Source organism: Anopheles maculipalpis, chromosome 2RL, assembly GCF_943734695.1.
Source record: "Anopheles maculipalpis chromosome 2RL, idAnoMacuDA_375_x, whole genome shotgun sequence".
In the NCBI taxonomy this organism is placed as follows: domain Eukaryota; kingdom Metazoa; phylum Arthropoda; class Insecta; order Diptera; family Culicidae; genus Anopheles; species Anopheles maculipalpis.
This window is the reverse complement of record NC_064871.1, coordinates 64,234,590-64,252,129: the sequence shown is the minus strand read 5'-3', so window position 1 is coordinate 64,252,129 and position 17,540 is coordinate 64,234,590. Positions and strand designations below refer to the sequence as shown.

The following is a 17,540-nucleotide window of genomic DNA, read 5'->3' as shown; positions in this document are numbered from 1 at the left end:
ATTGCTGCCTTTGTTTGCAGCCGTTCACATTTTACCCAACAATTTCTTTGGTCGGTACACTACGGTTTTTGTTTCACTGACGTCTAATCGGTATGGATGGCAAATAAAACTGGTACAGCATTACACCTTCCAATAAAAGAAAGGTTCGCTTGCATTCGTCTCTGGCTCCAATCACTCCTATTTGCCCTCGTTATTCACGCATCGGGGCGGAGCGAATGCATTTACTGCATAAATCATTTACAATCTATCGATCGGGGAACGGTCATCTGCGATTTTTTGCTGCCAGCGTGAAGGCACGGTGTATTTTTTTGTTTGTTTTAACTTTACCCTTGTAGAAAGCCCTAAGTTAAATATCTCTTCATTTTGCAAAGCGCTTGGAAAAGACTTTCAGAAGATTTGATCATAAATTTAAGTTGAGCTTTACACTGTTGGCAACACTATTCACACTACACTTTACGCGAAGCTTTGCACGACATACATTTGGCACAGTTGATAGAATGTAACACCCGTAGGTATCTTCCCACTAACGATAGTCCTGTGGTGAAGCCTATAATTGCCTATAATGCATTAAATGTTTGAACGGTTTATAAATGCACTTGGAACACTGTTCTGGAACGCTCACGTACGTTTGCCTTGACCAACGTCATGCAACTGAAGATACCTTCTCCATGAGCGGAGTTTCATAAAAGTGTGTTGGGTTGCATGTCGGCACGGAAACGTTATACGATGTCGTAATGGATCTCCCTCGTGCTCCTAGCGACTTTCTCCGGCAACCGTTCCAGTTGCCGATTTCGAATCAATAATGCCATATCGGTCAACCGCGCTCACACCACACCACAACCGATGACACGTGCTTTCGTCACCGTTGAAGCGACAGCGAGAAAGTTACGGCCAACGATCGACGATAGCCGTTCTGATCCTGTGGATGGCCACTACACTACACGGGTCTATCGACACTAGTACAAACAATCCGAACGCATACCAGCTCGCCGGGGACTGTTGGGAGACGAGTTGTAATCACGCAATAGCAACGCATCTGTTCGCTATGTGTGTTGACTATGATTTGTTTTGTTGTGCTCCACTCTTTCGTGCGTGCCACCGTGAACGAAACCATGTTTCAAGATGATAACACGCATCATCAGCGTTGTTCGTTACGGGCTGTACAGGCAGGCTGTCCACGTGTGAGGTCCTGAGCAGGAACGTTATCGATTTTATTCGATCGTGAATAAATAATGTAACTGATTTTCCTTCCCACAGGTAGTGCTCCAAGGTGTTTCTCCTTGCGATGGAAGGTATACTATTTGCCTCATATGCACTTCATACAGGATATAAAACAGTTGTCCTTTGTTCTAGCGTAAAAGTATTGAACTTTACACTTTTTTTCGACTTTCTTTGTTTTGTCGAATGAAGTACACTATCCATCTAGTATCTAAGATAGTACATTAACATTCGAATTTAAAAATAAACCCACCACGTTTTTGAAACTTTTGGGAATGTTTTGCATTCATAGCTGACGTTTTTCTTTCCACTTTAACTCGTAATAAAACATTAAATCGGTTTTCTTTAGTTATCCTTGGTAATTCCGGTAGTTCTCTATCGGACACTTGCTTCCATGTTTGAACAACCTCCAACAGCACCTAAGGACTAACGTAGCCGAGCTCACACCTCGTGGACTGCGTCGTACACACTGATGACGAACGATTACAGCGATGCAGTCATTAATGCCGGCAAGGGACACGTGTTAACAGCGATGGTAATATTTATGTGAGTACCTCTAAGAAGCATAAGAAGTATAAATTTTAATCAGTGGTCGAAAAAGGACACTGGATTTTAAAGGTTTGCTTTCCACACAGCCTTCCTTTACAGTGAAAGCTTTAAACAGATCAGATAAATCGGTTCAGTCACTTTTTGGACTGCGTTATGCAATGCGCCAGGCTCTAGGAGCCTGACAAGTCTAAGCTTTGGTGAAATCATTCCAATTGAGCTTTTGTACGGTGTCATAAATCCATCTGATATTTAATTTTGTTTTATTTTTATTTAACTCGGAAGTTATTAGCAAAGTAATCTGCAAGATTTGGAAAACTTCAAGTAATAAAATAAATGTATGTGGAACTTTACCTATACAAGACGATTCCATTGCTTAGGTAATTTCATGAAAAGCAAAGAACACTATACTATAACTTCATTACAGCATCCAGATTGATGCTATTTACACATATGCCAAAGTCAGTGGCGGATTTAGGAGGCTCTAAACGGAGGCTTTAAACGGAATGGAAATTGAGGTGCCCTTACTTACTTGCTTATCAGGCGCTACAACCGCTTTGCGGTCTTGGCCTGCCGCCCTGCCATCATCCGCCAATCCGTTATCCCGGACTTGATGGAGGATGATTCCACGCCATCCACACACCTCAATCTGCCATGCGTATAACATGGCCAGCCCATCGGAGCCTGGCGAGCCTAATTCGCTGCACGACGGTGAGTTCGTCATAAAGTTCGTACAGCTCGTCGTTGTAGCGGCTCCTCCATTGTCCTTCCACACATACGGGGCCAACGATCCTTCTGAGCATCTTCCTCACGTATGCGGCTAAGAGGGCTTCGTCTGTTTTGGACAGGGTCTTAGAGGCGTATGTGAGTACTGGGACTATAAAGGTACGATACAATCCAAGTTTCGACCGTCGCGACAGGTTTTTTGAGGTGAGATGTTTTCTCTGGCTGTAGACCGGCTGGCCGCCATCATCCTAGATTGCAACTCCGTCTCTATGCTGTTTTCGGTGCTGATTTTTGACCCGAGATAGGTGAAGTTTTGGACGACTTGAAATTTGCGATCACCTATCCGTCCATCACGTAGTTTCGGATTTCTTAGTAGGGCCGATGATGGTGCCACAATCAATTTGGTCTTTGCCTAGTTAATCTGCAAACCGAGGTTTTCTGCGAATTGCTGCTCGATCCTTTGGTAGGCCTCTGCTACCTGGGAGAGCCGCAGACCAATCAAGTCTATATTATCAGCGTATTGGGATGCCCTACCACATTGAATATGCGGATCCGGTGGGAAGATTCTACGTGGCTTCGAAGCCCCTTACAAACTCGGGGGCTTCCTCGGCCGTTTACTCCGCTTACCGTTAAACTCACCACTGGTCGAAGCGACCTTCGACACTGTAGGATACGACACTGGGGAGGTTTCTTCTCCGGTGACCTCAATTTGTTTCTTATCTGATTAGTAGATCATATTCAGTGATGAAGAACCACCATCGAAGGAGTTCCATCTGTGCATTCTTAGTGGCATTGATTAGGGCAGTAACTTCGAGCCTGTGTTGATCACTAACCACTAATGCTCAGCAGTTGCAAGAGCACAATGCTAGAGATTTCTAATCCTCGGGTTTCGTTTTGATATCTTCCGTGCGTCGCGTATTGCGAGGACTAAATAGTTGGTGGACTTTTGTATATTACCAATAACAATAATCTAACTAGAGTGTTGACTTACCATTCCTGGACTCCTTGTAGTACAGAAATCTTCTTGTAGAAAGCCGTAGCTGGATAACAGGCTCTAATGCGAAGTGACATATTCGAATGACATTTGGTAATGTTTCTATTGAATTTAATTTACACATTTATAGTTTATAATGAAGCAAACCGTACCGTAAACATAAAACACTAGCTTAGTTTTGAAGTTTTGATTTTATTCTTTTGCATTTTGATTGAACAATGGTCGTTTTGTATGTTGCTTTTGTATGGTATTTTAAATGTTTTTGTTTTTATGTTAGGTCCATTCATTTGTTGACTATGTCATTTGTTGTGTTAGCAACGTTTAGCTCATTGAAGAGTTTATTCGCTATATTGCAAGCCTAAGGTTATGTTACCTATGTTTTGATTTCCACTGTTCTCCCTCGACACAAATCCTCATCATGTTCTCATTTGTCCAATGATAAAATTCACAATTTAGACTATTGAGCTAGTATCAACCCTAAACCCATTCGCCCGTTGGAATTTGTTTGACAATCTTGAAGAAATACGTTCAGCTTTGATACTTTGCCACGTCTCATTTTACGCAAAATATTTCAACTTAACTGTTAAACTTAGAGGGTGGGAGTGAGACGCTCCGAAACATATGCCATAAAGCGTTTAGCATTTTTCCCGTACTGTCCAACGACGTTAGAGCAAATCTTTATAAACACGGAACCAGTATGGCTTTTTGCAAAAGTACTATCCGCGGAGAGTTGTCTAAGTTAAAATATTCTCAATTTTGTGATGCATTTCGCAACATTCAAATAGTTTGATTTAATGATTCGCATTGTTTGTAAATATAGCTTAAATACGCTTAAATAAGACCAACCTTTCCATTCCGTATGTGTATAAGTATATAATATATATTTTTAATATATTATTTGCATATGTATATGTATGTATATTCGTGTACTTGTATATAATATTTTCCAATGTTGGTTTCGTTTGTTTGTTTGTTTGTTTTTTCCCCCAGTAAACTACAATTAAACTGATATACTCCAGTCCTATTCCAATGCTTGTAATTGAGTATCATTATAAAACTGTACATTGATGCGTTTTGGCGCGATAGCTTCACAAATGGTTTCGTAACCAGAAGATAGTCCGGTCTAGGACTCATTCGTGTATCCTTTTGTGGGGTCACACCCATATTAAAATGCTAACAATGCGCCCATTGGCAGGGCATTGGTTTTGACAGATTTAGAAAGAAACGCTTACCCACCTTGCGCTCGTGAGAACGGGCCAGGATGAAGGATATTTGTATTAATTGTCTCAATAAACCAAACAATACTACACTACTAATGCTACTCCGGTGGTTGACGTTTACGCAACCACTCTTATCTTACGATACTCGAACGATTCTTTGGTTTGCAATTTTTCTGCGCCTGGTTCTTTCATTCATTCTACCATTTCTCTTTTCAGCTCCGACCACAATACATCTTTAAGCGTTGTTCAGATTGGCGATTTTTTATGTTACAAATGTTTTATTTTTAAAGCACTTTTTGTACCATCGCAATGGTACTGATCATACAGCGAATTGCTAGAATGGTTAGAATGGAGTGGCAGATAAATAGTTTAAATACTGCACAAGGCGCAGCTGTTGACAAATATAAATGAGCATTCCAAGAATGTTCTGGGGACAAAAATTGCAAATTTTGATTGTCAAATAAATGCACTGTTAGTGAAATCGATTGGGATATGAATGTACAAATCGCACAAACTATTGAATATTTGAGTTAAATTATGTTTCTCCTGAAGGTTTAATTAATTTAGATCAATTATTTTGAAAAAAAGCAATCGCAAGTTCGCAAATGATTCCTTGAAAGGTTATTTGAGAAGAAATAGATATATGATTAAACAATTCATTTAAATTTTGAAAATAGGAAGTTCGGAATTGGTTTCACTGCAGCAACAGTGGAATGTTTTAGATCATAGTTGCGGCATCAGTTTCTGTTCCGTATGGTTCTGATTTGATTCCTACTAATTTCACGACTTCAAGCATGTGTAGCCTTGTATGTTCGTAGCATCCTATTATTTTTGGTTGTTTATTTGATAAATTAAAATATGCCACAGCATTGCACCACTGCTTTCCCAACTGCCATCAACCTAAACTAGTTGAACATTTAAAAGGTTCATGCTAAGAATTGCGAAATATGCGTTATTTCTAAACCTCTACCTCCTACCGAGTTATACCTTTTTTGGTAAAATTTTTCCACTTATAATATTCGTTGCTAACCGCTATCGGCTATCGTGTCCACAAATTAAATACAGTTTTTTTGTTGATACTTTTCATTCTATTAAAACATGAACAAACTTTATACCCCTGTTTTGTAAACTTTACATACAACACACTAGTCCGTACTTTCTAATTAGAGCCGTTTTATTTTTTTCACACAGAAGCCCAACGTAGCGGCATATGGAATGTTAGCATATGATTATTTAGATGGGTTATTCTCCTAGCCATACTCTCCAAACAGGATTTAAAAAGGACCTTATCGCACTAGAACGCTAGAAATAACGTTGGGAAAGGTATTTAAAATTATCATTGTATCGCGTTTGTCCTTCGTTCCACTAACACGTTGTTTGTTTCGATATGTAAATAATAATTTGCCTTCCGCGATACGCTCATTGATATACAATAACTTTGTGTGTGGGCAAATCGCTCTGTTAGCTTTTAAAATCAATCGTTTTTTTCCTACAATTCTTCCAAAACCCAACCTTGTAACCAGCAAGAAATATGTTGAGGCGCAATTCGTTATTGCTTTTGCTTTCGCTAGTGTTATCATTCAGTAAAATGTTATCATTTTTTCCCAGCTTGCATGGCTACGCTGCCGTTCTGTTAAAATTCATGCACCACACTTTCGCGTCAAAGTGACAAAATTACGATTGTGTGCTTGCCCGTGTGTATTGCAAACATCGTCGTGCTTTCGATGTTGCTAAAGCTAATATTTGTAGCTATGTTTTACGTTCAAATTTTGGATTAGTTCAAAACATTATCAAACCACTACCTGCGCAGACAATATAGTAACTTTATAGTTTAATTTGTACAGAATAATTTATCTTCTAAATTAATAAGTTACACCATTTTTAAGTAACAATGTATAGCTAGGTACGTCTTCTACAATAAACAATTTAAAAAACGACAAACAAAAAACTCGTTTAAGTACAACAACGTTTAAGTATTTTAGTTACTTGGGAACCAAAAGTAATAAAATCAGTCACAACAAACGAAACTGGATGTCGGATAAGCACTGCAATAATGCATCATAGTTAGTAGTTATTATGCTCTATGCCAGCATAAAACATAAATCGACAAATGTGTGTGTTTGTGTGTCTTAAAAGATGGCAAATTGAACGCTTACTGCTCTCCAACTATCATGTAGCATCTTCTGGTGACTAGAGGGATTACAAAAACAAGATCAACTTGTTTGACTGATGAATATAATACAGCTGCAGCTGCTGAAAGCTGCAAGCACATCGACGAAATGAGGAGATATAAAAAAAAACATTTTAACAATTAGAAAATGTTCCTCGTTGTACGAGGCACGAAACGCTCTAGCACCGGGTAGTAAGAGAACAACGGTTAGGTTAAATAGTTTGCCTACGGGGGTGCTCCCTATCAGGCCCACGATCGAGCCGATAGTTTCCATTAAAATTCACAGCTTTGTTTTGTTCTGCTTGGTTTTGTTGATGTGTGCCGTTGCCTCTTCACAACAAAAATTATACAAATTTGCAGCCTCCATAGGTGGTGCGGACGATGGGCGTTAGGGCGCAATGCCGAAGGTATTTAACGCTACGATTCTTTAAAATGCATTTTGTCGAGCGGGCAACCGGAGGACTGCTCACACACCCGGTTGTCACGATCTACGCCAAGGTTGTATGTACATGTCTTGTTAACTTATAGAAAACACTTTTTTTCTTTTTTGCTCTGTTGGAATGCATCACGGCTGACTTCCGGGTGAACTTCCGTCCTATCAAACATATTAAAAGCCTTTTTGCCATGCAGCACCGTGGGAATGGACTAGTTGATAATGGCGTGGTTTGACGGATGCACTTTCCAACTTACGACAGCAAAAAACACAAGCCTTTGTTCATGCCTCCGAATCGAGTTGAACGGATTATTGCTTAGGTTTCGTTCGGCAAACTTTGGTCCATGCTGGTCGTGGCGCTGTTGTTCGGTACACTCTGGAAGCTATTTTTACGCTTGAAAAACGATACGTTCGCCGAAGACAACGAAAGACCAGCTCCCCCGGTCTCGTTTGTTGGGTTGGTGCCGGCCGGGTTGGTAGCGCTGTTTGACATGCTGGACGCCGACGGTAGGCCCTGTTGATGTTGGCCGAATGAAGCCGAGTTGAAGCTTTGCTGCTGCGATAGCGTGAAACTTTGCTGTGAGGATACGTTGCGTGTCTTGATTAACGGTGGGTTTTTGATTGACGTAGAGAATGCGAACCCGCGGCGCAGCGTTGCCCTTTGTGGGTATAGGTTCAAAGGTGTAAAACAGAGCATGGCATGAAATAGGAGAAATCGAAACCGAAAAGAGAGGAAAAAAGAGGTTCGGGTTAGTATGCCTGTCGAACGAATTTATTTAGCAGCTTGTTTGATGAATTGAAGTAGGATAAAAGATAAATCGAACAAATACTACATCTTTTGTAGACAAATAAAATAATCCAACCGATCGAAAGTTGTACTTAGAACTAAAATGTTAAATAATAATAAAGTACTAACCAAGGACGTTAGCTTAAACTAACGGGCAGTAATTAGCTATGGGTATATATTTATCAACATATCAACAATAGCTAATGGATCTGTAAATAAAGGTTCAAAGTTAAAATAAATACCATTTAAAACACATAAAAACATTAAAACAAGTCAGATATTTGGTCACATTTACAACCATTTCTGGTACGAACCTGGTAGGGGATGGAGGAGGATATGAAATGCCCCGTTGGCTTGGAGAAAGCAAAACCATTCCGGAATGGGATGAAGTATTGGATGCTCCTGGCACCGAGAGAGTATTGCTGTAAACAGTTTAACGTTTAGATTTAAGTGACATTCGGATTAGGAGGATTATGATGTTAGTGTTGTACATTATCATAACAAAATACTATTTGCCCATCGTTTAGTTAAGTGCTCTAAGTACAGATGGTGTTATGCTTATCACACGGCCGGGCCGAGATTCAAATCTCATCCGAATCGTTTTCCCCGAAGTGAGCACTGACTACCCAAATACCTGGTATCAGGAAGTCTAGTAAGCCTATCGATGGTCGGCGTGACCTAATAGGTCGTTAAGCCATGAAGAAGAAGATTAAGCTAGTACATTGATAGATCCCCAATTGTGCAAAGTTAAGAACAAGGCGCCAAGTTAAGACGGAATAGTAGAAAAACTGATCAAAACTCGAGGTACCAAACAAGTAAATTAGGCTTAATTTTGCAACGACTTACTTCTAGACAATTTATGGAACAAATATTGATAACAATGCTTAAATAAAAATCAAACTCTAGTTCAGAACTTTAGCATGTGCCGGATCGAAAGATGTGTCATAATTACAACATCTGTTGAATGTTGAATAATATTTTGAACCTCAGTTTTTTTTTTCGTGTATTCAAAGAGGTATTGCCCGCCTCCTTTTAAAATTAGTAATTAGCGGAGGAGATTGTAAGTCAAATATGCTTGAATCTTCTATTATAACTCAATACAAATATTCAAATACGCTCTTGTCCTTGTCCTAATGCTAATATCTCTCTTATTTACAAGTATACCAAACATAGGTGATATAAAATCATCACTTTTTTAGCCTTAGTGGCCTTGGCACCAGTTTTATGAGTACTAATTTACAAAGAGGTGATGAACGGCAGAATGGTTGGGATGAACATTTAAATAATTCTAAAAAAATTTATTGCTACACAAGAGTCTTCACTAACCTGTTTTGAATTGAATTCAAGTTTAAGTTGGGCATGCTCTGACCCAGCCCACTGTACGGTTGCACAGTCAACGAGTTGGAGGATTTGGTTTGCATGGTGCAGACGGTAGTTTTGGGCTTGCGGCTGCTACCCGGACCAAATTTCGAATGCATCATGACAAGCCCACTGCCAGCCATAGTGCTTCCAACGCCGGCACCTTCATCGCTCGACAGGGAGTTGGTTTTCTCGAAATCTATAGACACCTGCTTCGATTCGTTCAGATCGACCGATCCGCTGTGACTGTTGTTCAGACTGCTCACACGGCTACCGATGGAGCTGTTGAGTGGTGACTTTTTGATGCTTAGATTATCGTTGTTGATGTTCATATTGCTGTTGCTGGTGGAGTTGTTGCAACTGTTACTGATGTTGATGATATTGCCGTACTGTCGCACATCTCCGAACGTTCCTTGTTTCATGCGATTGTAAATATGTTTTACTTTTGTAATGGAATCGTACCAATGTTGGGCTTTGGGACTTTGCAGCGTGAATGCTGTAATCACCATGTTGAGCTCATTCACATAGCAACAGTAAATGGTTTGATCCTTAAGCTGTGTCGTTAACCGGTCCGTCATATACGGTTGGCGAACGATCTGAAAGTATAAAAATATAATCACAGTGGAATTTACATAAACAACTTCAATATTTAAAAGATTTTCGATGTAGCAAATGCATTTCTTAAATTATGAATTCGAATGAAATGTTCTTGAAAAGAATATGTAAATGCAAGTTAATTCATGTATAAACACCTATTTTCATACTTCATTTGGATTTTGTTTGTATTCACGCTTCCAATTAAACTTTACCCTCTTCTTATTGGCCACTATTAGCTCTACCCGACTTGACCGTAACGTAAACGACTGCCGGTTCTAACAGAAACATAACGGAAAAAAGAACAGAAAACTTCTAATGGTTTGCTTTATTCATTCTCTAGACAGACTGGACGATTGTGCAACGGACCAAAATATAATTGCTTTGCGGGAATGTATTACAAAGTACAGAATGCACTACGGTTGTAATTAATAGAGGACTGACTGCAGAAATGAATGTGAAAAAGTTCTTCCTTATACCATCACCACCCAACTTAACAACTTTCTGTTGAAAGTATTAAATGAATTACTAACGTAAGTAAAGGGTAGTGGCAGTTTTCACTATTGATAGACACATAACAGCTTGTGAAACTGTATGCAAAAATATTTGCTAATTACGATTTAAAAAAAAAAATCACGAAACTCTGAAACTCACCTTTAACTTATCGTTCTTATTCTTTTTGCAAATTAATAAAAAGTCTGTAAACAGGAAACAATGCACATCCATCTGAAACGGTAAAGTTATTCTGATTAATAATTTGATTTATTCAATTTAAGAACTATTATTTGGTTTAGTTGTAGTAACGCTATATGTGTAAAAATTGTGTATAAAGACGTATGCATTTATATGCTTGGATGGTAAACGAAATGCAAGTATCCTGGATAAAACTTTTTTTTAAACTTTGAATAATTCCAGGATTTCAGAAGAGAAACGTACAGTAAACTCTTTTATTGCGTGTTTAATACCTTCTAGTACCTTAAGTGGATCAGTGTGCCACTACTAATTTCAGGAGGTTAGTGGCAGGAAGGAGTCTGAGAATCACTGTTGGAAAGGTTATAACTCTTTAGACATCTCTTGAACAACGCGGTAACCTGGATAATATTTTACTATGACGTCTATAAGTAGAAAAGGCCACTTGTACGATGAGATCTTTTCGTAACTGAGTCTTCTTAGACAATACGCCTCTTTAGATGATGAGCATAATCAAACCTTCAGACGACGAGGTAACTTTGTACAGTCACATGTGCATGTGCTTAAACGGAATACGAGGTCTCTTTGGCAGTTTTTGTTATTTAAATATTAGTGTGCGATATTAGTTTCACGTAAATGAGATATATATTTTGCATTAACCACATAGTCAGCTTAATTTATATCAATAAATTAATACACAAAATGACCGGACTTCGACATCCGGGGCACGATTTTCACCCGATCTCTCCAATTCCTTGGCCTTGCGGATGACAATCGACGTCATCGGACGGACATCTGCAGCGGTGTGCGAAGCGTGGATTGAAGATCAATGCGATGAACACAAAATACCTGCTTGCAAGAGGCTCTGACCATGATAGAGCCCGACTCGGAAGCAGAGTATCAGTTGACGGCGACGATCTCGAGGTGGTAGAGGAGTTCTGCTACCTTGGTACGATCGTAACTTCGGACAACAACGTAAGCAGCGAAATCTGAAGGCGCATTGTTTAGGGGAATCGTGCCTACTACTGACTCCACAAACTCCTGCGATCTAGAAGACTCCAAAAACACACGAAATGCGCGATTTACCGCACCTTGATACGTCTGGTAGTCTTCTTCGGGTACGAGTCTTGGACTGTGCTGACAGAGGACGCCAATGAACTCGCCATTTTCGAACGGCGAGTGCTAAAGACTATCTTTGGTGGTGTATGCGAGCAGGGCGTGTAGCGAATGAGAGTGAACCACGAGCTAGCTGAGCTGTTTGGCGGTGCTGATATTCTGACGATAGTCAAAACCGGCAGAATATGGTGGCTGAGGCACGTGATAAGAATGCCGGACTCATGCCCCATCAAGAAGGTGCTGGTCAGCGACCCGTTCGGCACGAGGCGTAGAGGAGCACAACGAGCTCGCGGTTGGCTGGATCAAGTGGAATCTAACCTGTCGGAGATCGAATGCAGCCGTGGATGGAGGACTGTAGCCCTAGACCGAGTTTCCTGGAAACTGATTGGAGACCTGGCCATGTCGACACGACGTGCTCAATCCTGAGCAGGTCAAGAAGAAGAAGAAGAGGAAGATGCAAAAAATCTGTTATCTTTACTAAGCTGTACCAATATAATTACGACCAATGACAAACGTATTGAATAAATTCATAAGAACTACTCGAAATGCGAATTGTACAAATCTAAAGGCGTACTGAAACTTCCAAGGAGATGAGCCATAGCATTGATATATGTAGTTTATAAAATACTACTAAAGGAGATGATTTGTAACATTTAAAAATCTATTACGTAAAAACTACTTTAATAATCCTGTACAAACGTATTCGAATACTTCAATATGCGAATATAAATTGGTTCCCGCATAGTATTTCAATTGGATTCAAGTTCAATTGCCAAAAGTGGCAAAAAAGGGTAGCTCGATAAATAATTAAAATTAAAATTAAGTCATGTTTTCCATCCATTATTGACTACGGTCAATTAAACTACACACATGTCGTGGTACAACACTCGGCCAAACAATCTGAAGAGCAATGAGGCAAGATGAATAATACAAACGCGTTGGAAGTGAGCTATCGCACTGCAGACCAGAGAGCAATTAATAATGTGCGACAGTGTGTTCTGTGTATGTGTGTGTGCATATGCTTCCAATTTCCGGTGCCCGGGGAACATACATCTTGTCGTACGCCACGTAGCGTGTGTTTGCACACAGGAGAGCGAACGATTTATTACCAACAGAGATGAACATATTGTGCAAGAAGATAAATGAATGGTGGATAAAATTATGATTGTTGTACATAATTAAGTTGCAAACATGTGCACTGTGCCCTCGCTAGCTCGTCTAATGGAGGCAGTGCGGCAAGGATAGTTAGTTGGAATTATTATACTCCTTCTCTGCTTACATGATACCGACGGCACGTAAAGTGAACAGGTATAGAAATAGAAAGAGTTTTGTATGGAAACTTTTGCCAGATGGATTTGTATCTTTCTTGAGAAATGCAAAGAGACGTTGCAAGGGTGCATTGCAATGCTTCAAAGTGACAGGGCGCCGCTCTCTTACCTTTCCAGTACTATCCTTGTACTTCAAATCTCCCTCTACGAACACTTTGCGTCCATGGTCAATACCGCGCATCGGCAGGCAGAGGTCGAACATGATGCTGTGCTGCTTGACCATACGATCCAATGTCTCGTTGTTAACGTCGACCACCTCGTAGCTGTCGATTCTGGCATTTATTCCTTTCAGACGCTCGCTTTCTTGTCGCGTCGTTAGATGGGAATTTACACCGGCGACAAATTCTTCCACCGAATGTATCTGCGAGGAATGTGTGGTAGAGAGTGAAAGAGAAAAACAACATAAAATTACTAAAAAACAATCAACAAATGGATGCACGGTATGATACATATGCCTGTATTTGTGGTAAATGTATAACTTGAATATATGTAGAAGACGATTGCTCTTCTGTAGTTCGTTTAACTTGTTGTGGAGCATATTTCAATTAAAAACTTAACGAATATTAAATCACATCCAACTTACCATGGCATCTATTGCTTCGCCTTCTGCCTCGTCGTTGATATGTTTCTTGATGGCCGCCAGCAATAGCCCGTACTTGGTTAGCCGTTGCATTGGACGCACCAGAATGTCGGCTAGTCGCAACCGATTGCACATCTTTTGCGATTCGCACCAGGCACAGTAGGTCATGAAAAGCGGATTGTTGTGGTACATCTCCTTGCAGTAGTATTGACAGGTGCTCTGCTCGGCGCAGTACTTAGTGTAGGGTGTGAAGATGTTAGCGAAATCGACGAAGCCTCTTTGGAAGTAGTAAATACTCATCGGTTCTTTCGTCCGTTGGCTGTGTTTTACCTGCAAGGTAGTCAAATGATTCGGAATATTCCATTAAGTTAAACGCGAACGCGTGTTCTTCTCCAACTTTGGACGTTGACGCAGGATCCAGAAATCCTTTTTGCTTCTGTTGTTTAGCTGTTACGTTAGTTAGTGTAGTGCTTTTCCATACGTACCATTGGGTGAAGGTACAGTGTCCAAAAGCGTAGATTAGCCTCCCAGATGTCACGTATGTTGGAGAATAGCTTGTTCTGATCCACATCCGTAAGAATGTTTTGAGATTGAATGTCTTCTAAACACGCGAGAAAAAGCTGAAAATATAAGAAGTATGTTGAGCAACGTTTCAATTATAAATTTTATGTTTTATCCAAAAAGTACTACTTTCGACATTGTAGTAACTGATTCTTAGATGCATTTTTGAAAATTTAATTCTCGATAACTCTTGGCAATACAACACCATCGACTAAGCAATAAAATCTGTTGATTGCAGTACAGTTTACGACCTCGGTGTTTCGATGTTTTATGTTCTACACGCTGAAACCCGTAACGTTCGATTGGATATTGCGTGTTAATGTTTGACTAAAAAATCGAATCTATTACACATGCACATTTTACAGACTGTTGATTTGCGGTAAAACAGATGAAAAGCAAAAAAAAAGCTACGATACGGTACGTTTGCCCGAGGCATTCACATTTTGATGTATCGATCGAAAAGGATACAGATTGGATTGCATTGCCCGGTTCGGTAGCAGTTTGAAGCATTGGAAGCTCCTTGTCTATAAATTATTCACACATTCTAACGTGCAACATGTAGCCTGTTTGTGTTTGCACCATTCGTTCGGCGCGATGAGAAGCAATCAGCAAACGCACCATACCGTTGAACCTGAATACAGAGCAGCTGAATGATGCGTACGGTTGTTTTCTCCAGCTGGAAATCAAGGTGTACCGTTGCTTTCTATACATATATATATATTTTTTTATTATATCCTTTTTTCATTACTCATTTTTGCTCGATTTCTCTTCCCTTGTCAGCGGAGTGATATTCCCGCGCCGAACTACTCTTTAATGAGGCAATAAATCAATGCCTGGCAGCATGTGCTAAACGTATCGATTAGAATCAATATACGTTCCATGGGAAAAGTGCTCTCCAACTTGGGCATGGGGAAGATTTCCTAGAACCTACGTTACGCAAAAAAGTCAAATCATTCTTCGAGCGAACACTTTGTTCAACTGTGCTCTTTTTGTTCGACGAAAAGATTAAAGGTGGAACATAGATTTATTCAGCGTCATGGGGGTTTTTTTTGTGTCAGCTTCCTAAGCCTAATACCCAACCAAATCAAAACAATCCGACCGACAGGGTGTTTGAAAGTTTCTTTTTTTTATGCGGAAGCGGATTGAGATACATTGCCGGCTTGTTAGCAGGTTGTTCACACGCTTCAAGCCTTTTTACAGCTAACGAGGGTTTCCGTGCTTACCCGCACGGGATTGTGTCAAATTTATTTCATTACATTGTCGACCGTTATCGCTTTGCCTATTGACATTCGGTACGGTTGATGAGCACGTTGATATGGACGATATTTCACTTCTATGTGAAAGGGGAATCTGTACACGCAAAATTCACTAAATCGTTCAGGTCAATTGCAATAGGAAAAAAGGGATACGAAAGGTGAAAATCCTTTTGCCGAAATTTCGTTGTACTTGTGCCAGAATGTGAGTCATGAAAGATGACCCAATTTTGTATGAATTATGGTACAATTTTGCAATGACGAAAAATAAAACAAAATTCACTAAACATAACATCGGACGCGAAAACCACTTCGATCAGTCTAACAAAGCAAATTGCATCAATAAATTCGAAAAAATGTGTTGGGCCCTCGTGCTATCGCTATGAAGATTCACAGCATCTATAGAAGATTTGTATATCTCTATACATCAATTCTCTGGTCCACATCTAGGTAGATTAACAAGCAGTTCCTTCTTAAACCAGAAAATGGCGGGTTAAAATCCAAATTTCCAAATGACAAATTTTTATGTGACATTTATGATCTCAAACTTAAACGATTAATTTTCTCCAATTACGATTAGTAATCCAATGTCGTACAGCAAAAAAAAATGGATGCTAGGATTGAAAGCAATTTTATTTACACATTTTGTGGAACTGTACTTGTACTTGCTTACCACACTTCTTAACCGTGACCAAACGGACAACTGAAGTAACGGACGGAAATATAAATAAATGGTGGACAGTATTGCTTCCAGTATTGGTCCCTTGTTTAAATTATGCAATACATACTGCTACCCACCGTACCCGTATGTCCCTTTTCGCTGCAGAATAAGACTACCAACCGCAGCACCTGCTACCAGCAGAAATATGGGGCAATAAAAGTTAAAACAATTCATTTTCTCACAAATTCTACACGCACCGGCCACTGATGCAGGCGGTGAGTAAAAGTTTTCCTACAGCCGAAACGAACACCGTTTTGGGAGTTCAAAGCTACATCCGCGACCGTTGATCCTTGTCAGATTTTCTTATTGGATGGCGTAAAGAATCTTATCTCATTCGGATGTACCCAAAATTTCACCATGATGTACTGGACCGTACAAATAAATTTCGAAAGGATGGGTCCTCAGCTGACCCATCCCTAAGCCTCGGCCATTCTGAGTTTTGCTGTTTAAATGGTTCCGCATACTTACATCTGTTACCGTTTGTAGAGCGAGAATGTAGTATACTTCGGTCGTCACCAGTTCCCAGATAGCGGATTGAATTTTCGTTTCCGCTTCGCTCATCCCTTTGCGGAAGAATTCGAAGGAAGCAGAAAAAAAAACAATAGATCGAAGGATAAGAATTATATGACATTTCGCAATTGTTTTCCAGAATCATTTCATGACTGATCAGCATCGAGATTAGAGCCCTGTTTTTTTCAACTTACCGCCAGAGTTTACGATCTCCGTCCAACATTGAGGTAAGTTCCTAAGGCCAACTAAAGCGTCTACATACTCGGGGTTATTGAAATTGCTGGAGGAAGACGTCGATTTGGGAATTTCTTTGTTGTAGCTATCCAGCAGCTCGCAAAGCTTCGATTTTTGTGGTCCCTGCATGTGGAAAATTACAACCGCCGCACTAATGAAATATTGTTCCTCCACTGCCATTGTCTTAGATGCAGAAGATGGTGGCATACCTTCGATCCAAATGGTATTGTCCATTTTTGCTTCGATTGCTTGCTAGAAGCTGACGATGCTTTGGGGCTTTGGTCATAGTTGTCGTCCGTGGAGGTGGAGGTAAACAGTTTGTTGGTGGACGACACGATCGACGGCTGGTTGCCTACGGAGGCCGCCTTCTGCAGGGTAAGGTGCCCGCCGGTGCGCCGATTCGACGTTCCGTCGCGCTCCGATACGATTAGCGTACGACCCGCCAGTGCGGAGATGTCCATGTTAGCGTCCAGCGGTTCCGTATACCGTACGCCTGAGGT

The 17,540-nt window shown here is 40.3% G+C and overlaps 2 protein-coding genes across 2 annotated transcripts in view; one reads left to right on the top strand and one right to left on the bottom strand.

The window, feature by feature from the left end:
• The window catches only part of LOC126556358 (protein snakeskin), a 227,264-nt gene that overhangs the window by 144,565 nt on the left and 65,159 nt on the right, over positions 1 to 17,540 (top strand). The window lies entirely within an intron of this gene.
• LOC126568754 (pleckstrin homology domain-containing family G member 5) overlaps positions 7,600 to 17,540 on the bottom strand; it is an 80,979-nt gene continuing 71,038 nt past the window's right edge. The window contains exons 6-15 of the mRNA XM_050225357.1: positions 17,250 to 17,533; positions 17,001 to 17,163; positions 16,765 to 16,859; positions 14,247 to 14,381; positions 13,765 to 14,091; positions 13,291 to 13,542; positions 10,702 to 10,773; positions 9,421 to 10,049; positions 8,409 to 8,516; positions 7,600 to 7,966 (exon numbers count right to left, since the gene is read on the bottom strand). Coding sequence (XP_050081314.1) covers positions 7,624 to 7,966; positions 8,409 to 8,516; positions 9,421 to 10,049; positions 10,702 to 10,773; positions 13,291 to 13,542; positions 13,765 to 14,091; positions 14,247 to 14,381; positions 16,765 to 16,859; positions 17,001 to 17,163; positions 17,250 to 17,533 — 2,408 coding nt within the window. The 3' untranslated portion in view covers positions 7,600 to 7,623. The remainder of the gene's footprint in view (positions 7,967 to 8,408; positions 8,517 to 9,420; positions 10,050 to 10,701; positions 10,774 to 13,290; positions 13,543 to 13,764; positions 14,092 to 14,246; positions 14,382 to 16,764; positions 16,860 to 17,000; positions 17,164 to 17,249; positions 17,534 to 17,540) is intronic.